The following is a 5,961-nucleotide window of genomic DNA, read 5'->3' as shown; positions in this document are numbered from 1 at the left end:
TACATGCTCTTTGAATGAATAAATAACTTGTTTAGCTAGATATGAATATCCTTATTTTTTGTTGGGTGTATAGTATTATATTGATTATCCTAGTAAAAATAATATTAATTTAAACATAAGATGTATAGTATTCATAACTAGTCTCTATGACGTTATTATATTTGTAATGAATTTATTCATTGCAAAAGAAAAAAAAAAAATTAATTTTCTTAAAATATTTTTAATTTCTTTTCAAGAAAAATTAAATATAATTTCTTTTTTAACTCGAATGATTAAATATATAATTATATTATTATAATTAATATTTTTTTTTAAAAAAAAAAAAAACACATCAAATTGGTGTTAAGCGAGTTATGTAAGCCATGTGCCTAAACTCTTTCTATATGTATACTTGATTGAGTAGTTACACGTTGCTAAAACAGGAAGTCTGTTATTGGACAATTATTCATTAAAAGACAAACAAAAATAAATAAATAACACATAACTAGACATTTCAGACTTTAATTATTCATTTTGTCTCATTCAATAACACACAAAGAGTCCAACAAACAAAAAAAAGAAAAAAAACACAAAGTAAAACTAAAACTTGGAAATCAAACTATGAGAAAATAAAATTTCAAAGAACTGACAACTAGAGATTACACAAAAATTTTCCTATTCCTCTTTAAAAACAAAAAATAAAAACTATCCAGAAACTATGTTAATCACAAGCTTCTTTCTCTTTCTCTAACCAACATAATAATCAATTGGCATTTTAGATTATGAAATTTATCTCTGCTACTATTAATTTTACAAGAAACTGGAGTGGGATTTAATCAACTACAAAGCTTTATTACCTCCAGTAAATGAATTGAGGCCTCCTCTATTTGTTTACCATCATCATAATCATCGTCGATAATCAACAAATGTTGTTTATTTTTCTAATTGAATCCTGCTAAGACGGCTGTAATTGTTGGCGCCGTAGCAATTCTTGTAGCTGAACCACTTGTTGTTGCTGTTCTGGCGGTAATGAAAGCAACTGCTCGGGCGTGATGTTCAGAACTTGTTGTAATAAGGCAGCCTCTTCCCCTGATGGAAGCTGCTGCGGCTAAAGAAGAAGAAAAACAAAAGTTATGATGTCAGATCTGACCATATAACACAATCTTATAACCAACTCCTATGCCTCTTAAAATCTGTTTCGGTACAAAATCCATCTACATTTATCTTCTAACACCAACGATAAATAATGTTATTGTTATGTTCTATAATCTATCCCATTTCGAAAAGGAATGCCTATGAAACTCTTAAGACACTTTAAGCAAAATCAGAATTCCAAATGGGATATTAGAGAGGAAAAACAATAACAGAACAACACATTATTTAATGGTGTTTTGAGACCCATCAAATTAACAGCACAGAAAAGTAGAACAAAACGCGGGATGACTAAATTAGTGACAGACTAAAAGGAGAGATTACCTGAGATATTTGTTTTCCTAAGTGCTGAGCATCGTCTGAAATAGGAACAGCATTTGCAAGTATTGAAGCAGCTGCTGAAACTTGGGATGGTGTAGATCCATTGACATTTTTATTCGAATTCAAGTTTGTAAATGGTACAGTCCCATCATCTAGTTTCCTAATTTTTGAAGGGTGGTTTATCAAGTCCATTGGCTCGGAAGGCATACTCCTTTTTTCCACTATCCCCAGAGGCAAATTTTGATTAATATTACCTCTGCGGGCCCAAGTTGCATCGGCGGAAACTTGAGCAGACCTATCAACATTACTAATCGGCTGTGAAATACCTGATGATATTGAGGGTCCAGGCTGTTAACATAGAGGAAGTCAGATTACACTTATATTAGTTATAATTAAAATAACTAGAGAATTTTAACCACCCAAGAACTGAAAGGCCGTAGCTCCTTGCCATCACTACTAGTATGCCGTATTTGTTTAGCCAATACCAAATATAATTCTCACTATAAACAAAATACTAGATAACACCGAGAATATAAAAAACAATGGAAGCAGACTCAGCTCAACTAGCTCTCGACATTCTACCAAACAATGCAAATAGGTCCTTCTCCCGTTGCCACCCACAAAGCCCGCCAAAATGAAAAATGAAAATGCAACTAGACAATAGTTTGAAGATAAAGTAGCTTCCAACGAAATAAATTAATCATTTCATTATTTACATGCAAATAATAAGGAAAAGTAGCAAAATAAAGCACCTGATAGCCTCCATCCGGTAATGATTGACGTGGTAGAAGCGATGGCTGTATGTTAGCAATTGACTGAACCATTTGAATATTCTGCCCCAAATTTGAAGTTACAACTTGTCCTGGATTTTTAAGAGAATGCCGCTGCATCTGTGGATTCAAAGAGGAGCTTGTAACCTGAATTGTTGGTCGAATAGAAAGACTACTTGAAGAGCGGGATTGAAGAGGAGGAAAAGGTGAAACTAATGATTGCCCAGGCAATACGACCTGTTGAAAAGCCTGCTCGTTTGTATTCTGGGGAAGCTGGACTCGATGCTGTATAGGAAGTAGTGGAGGTCCAGAAAACTGGCTATGAATTGAAGTTTGAAGCCCTGCGGAAACTTGACCTTGAACTTTAGGCATCAAATTAGAGTGCATATTATTCATCGCTATAGGGGGTAACAGCGAGTGAGGTTGAACGGCTGGTAGTTGACCAGCCTGGCTATCTTGAAAAGGTGTCTGCGAAACTTGCCTGAGATTTGGTGCCTGCAACTGCAAATTTAAAATGAAACATCATTTCTTACATACTTACAGTTAATGACTGAACATGCTAAGAAAATAATTTAGGGCTTGAAACAAACCATTTGTGTCGTCACCATTCCTAGGATGATCTGGGCCTGCAAAGAAAGAAAATGATTTATTTTTTAAGTTTGTACATTGTGAATAATAGACATAACAAGAAAAAACAGCTTGAATCTGCAAAATCATTTTCATATAACTAACATCACCATGACACTTTATCAAGAAATCATTAATAAATAATTAACAAAAAAGGAAACAGCTACCGCCCCAAGTGTAAATTGTTATCGTTTAACATAGATTAATGAAATGGGAGCAATAAATATATTCAGAGTATACCTTTGGAGGGGAACTTTTGGAAATTAAATTTCAATTTCCTTGACACCCAAGCCATTGCTAATCATTCGTTCTATAATTCCTAAATCATACTACTAACAAACTCTCCTCAAAGAAAAAAAATAACTAAAAAGGAAGAACAAACAACCATAACCATAAGGACTTTAAAGTGAGAGTTTTATCAAAGAGTGAGACGAAACAATATCTTATTAACCATCCTATTAGACAAGAAAGTAATCAATTCATTAGAAAACAAAAAACAAGTACCTGGAATAGAGCTTTTGCCAGCTGTGGTCTTGCAATCAACAGCTGATGAGCTAATTCCTTGTTTTGTGTAGCCATTAACTGCCAAAAACATGAGCAATTTTTTCTTTAGGAAAAAAAAAACAGAGATTAGACATTAGAGATTAAGACTTTGCTCAGATGCCAACCTTCATATCAGATATAATTTCATACAGCTGACTCCTTGACATTTTAGCCAGGTGAAGACTTAAGGGGTCATTAGCCAATGCCAACTGGCCTTGTGAACCACCTAGCACTCCCGCCATAACAGATGCAGCGGATATAGCTAAATGGAGACCGATTGGTTGATGTTGAACAGAGTCCCCTTGAATTGAGGGACCCCCGACTGGTTTCGGAAGATCTTTTATTTATCCATAAGAAAAAAACATAGCATTGTTTCAGGGTATTGGTAACACAATAACTCAAATCAATAACAGAAAAGGAAAAAAAAGATAAACATATAAAACTAACCGGCGCTAGGAGCCAGTCCAGGTCCTCCACGACCCTGCAGTGAAAAACATTGGTTCAAGTTTACAACAAGACAACATTTAAACAAATCTAAAAAGTACAGTATCTGTAGCATTCAAGATTAAGTTAGGCACAAAAGAGATTAATCAAATGTGGTATATCATGTAGATTGTCCAGATATAGGAGCAGGAGTAGCAAGCAAGTGACATCAAGAATTTGAAGGCAAAGAAGACAGAGTTTGCAGCTAGGACAGTTCACACTTCACCTGTTCTCGGGTTCTGTCAGTGCCTTTGTCGTTTTCAGCAAAATCAACTCGCAACTGACGGCCGTTGATCTCATAACCCTGAAGATTACGCCGAGCACTCAAAGCTGTCTCTTCATCCTTGTACTCACAAAACCCATAACCCTTCGGCTTTCCAGTCTCTCTATCAATAACTAATCTGAATCAAAAGGAGACAAAGGAAAAATTCAGACAAAGTAAGACCCTCAAATCTATGGGTTTGAAACTAGTACCCAGATTGGTTGGACTTCTAAAAGATACTTTTGGACTTTAGAAGCTCCGAAAGCCTTACTATTGCTGGTTGGGTAGCTATGTGAGTTTCAGCTTTTAGTTGTAAAAAGCTCTTTAACGCTTTGGTAGCTTTATCAGGAATGAACCCGAGCCAAACAAGGTCTTAAACTTGATCATATAAGAAAAACTATTTTGAAACATTCAATGGAAATCAATAAACAAACAAAAGAACTCCCAATTCCCAATCTCAATTTCCTTAATTCATATAAACAAGTGAAATTTTCGTGGCAATTATGGTTCAAATAAAACATAAGATGCTAAACCTATAGTAGCTATAATCAAACAATTCAAAACCTAGGGTTCTCGAAGCATAGTTTGAGTACTGAAAAACACACCTGAAAGACACAACAGGTCCAACCTCCTGACAAATTTCTATAAGCTGCTCCTCGGTCGCATCATAAGGTATATTACCCACTGTAATCACACAAAACACGTATCCCTAAAATCAGAACCAAACAACCAAAAACGGAAAAACTCTAGAAATTTCAAAAACCTAAAATCAAACTCATTATATTATGAATCCTCTACATTTGTGGAGAAACAAACAGAAGCATAAATCGAGAGAGAAAGTACCGAAAACGCAGCGATGCTGAGAAGAAGAAGCCATGAATCAAGAGGAGATGATGATGATGATGAAGAAGAAGGTGAAGCAGTGCTTCATCTTCTTCCTCCTAAGCATGCCAGTCCCAAGTCCAAGTGGAAACGTGTGGTTTGTGGAATGAAATGAGAGAAAAGGTATTTGGTTGAGTATCCGTTAATGGAGTTTGGAGTTAGAGAAAATCGAAAGTGAGAGAGAGAGAAAGGGTTCCTTCCTTCTTCTTCGTAAGGTTAAAGAGAAAAAGAGAGAAAGAGAGTTGCCTCTTGTTTTAAGCCACTAATTCAATCCAAATGCCTAAATTTTTCTTAGGCCAACCCAACAACTCCAACGGCAAACCCAATTTCAGTGTTAGTTTAGTTTTTCTTTTTCTTGAAAAATGCGTTTATAAATATAATAGTAGATATTTCTACTATGCCCGTAATATTGTTGGCAAACGCCCATTTGGCCATATTATAGACCGTATAATTACAGTTTCTAGCTATACAAGAAAAATTACAATTAGTCATAAAATTAGAGAGGAGCTTGCAATGACGCACATAGTTCTCAATCCCCAAATAGAGTCATCCCCTTTTCAATACCAAAGGAGAAATGCTAAAAGGGACATGGTGTCTAGTATCTTTTTATGTTTTAATATTGTTATTAGTGCAAATAAATATCGGACATATATAGTTTAATATAATATTCTAAGACAACATATTTAGAGACACTACTGTGTCCAATAGTACTGCTCAATAAGGGTATTATTTAAGAGTGTCAATGGAGCGGGTCAAATCTAATCCGGCTATGATTCGACCTGATCCGAACCATGTAATAATCCGCTCCGCCCAGCCCTGCCCCGCCTTGATGCACCAGTTACTCGAATCGAATCGAATCAAATCCGACCCGCCTTATACGGATCGGATCTGATCCGACTCCTCTTCTTTTAAAAAAAGAAATAATAATTTTATATCTAAATT

The 5,961-nt window shown here is 35.3% G+C and overlaps 1 protein-coding gene across 3 annotated transcripts; it reads right to left on the bottom strand.

Annotated features, from left to right (window-relative positions):
* Window positions 1-485: 485 nt before the first annotated feature.
* On the bottom strand, window positions 486-5,637 carry LOC115712297 (cleavage stimulating factor 64). 3 transcript variants are annotated; one of them, XM_030640566.2, is made up of 11 exons: window positions 4,981-5,637; window positions 4,743-4,821; window positions 4,102-4,276; window positions 3,840-3,873; window positions 3,518-3,729; window positions 3,354-3,431; window positions 2,813-2,848; window positions 2,460-2,723; window positions 2,205-2,342; window positions 1,456-1,800; window positions 486-1,087 (listed from the first exon to the last, which is right to left on the bottom strand). In XM_030640566.2, exons 1-11 carry the CDS (start codon window positions 5,012-5,014, stop codon window positions 935-937), a joined length of 1,548 nt encoding a protein of 515 aa, XP_030496426.2. In that variant the 5' UTR covers window positions 5,015-5,637; the 3' UTR covers window positions 486-934. The 3 variants fall into 3 exon arrangements, with proteins under 3 accessions (XP_030496426.2, XP_030496420.2, XP_060962450.1); XM_030640560.2 differs by having other exon boundaries at window positions 2,205-2,723; XM_061106467.1 differs by lacking the exon at window positions 486-1,087 and having other exon boundaries at window positions 1,548-1,778; window positions 2,205-2,723.
* Window positions 5,638-5,961: the final 324 nt, after the last annotated feature.

This window comes from Cannabis sativa, chromosome X (assembly GCF_029168945.1).
Source record: "Cannabis sativa cultivar Pink pepper isolate KNU-18-1 chromosome X, ASM2916894v1, whole genome shotgun sequence".
In the NCBI taxonomy this organism is placed as follows: Eukaryota; Viridiplantae; Streptophyta; class Magnoliopsida; order Rosales; family Cannabaceae; genus Cannabis; species Cannabis sativa.
Note: the sequence above shows the minus strand (reverse complement) of the source record. Positions and strands in the feature narration are given on the sequence as shown.

Coding starts and splice junctions, on each gene's coding strand:
- LOC115712297 (XM_030640560.2), bottom strand. CDS start 5,014: ATGGCTTCTTCTTCTCAGCATCGCTGCGTTTTCG. Junction 3,874..4,101: donor CTGACAGAACCCGAGAACAG/GTGAAGTGTGAA, acceptor TTTTCACTGCAG/GGTCGTGGAGGACCTGGACT. Junction 3,432..3,517: donor AAATTATATCTGATATGAAG/GTTGGCATCTGA, acceptor TGTTTTTGGCAG/TTAATGGCTACACAAAACAA.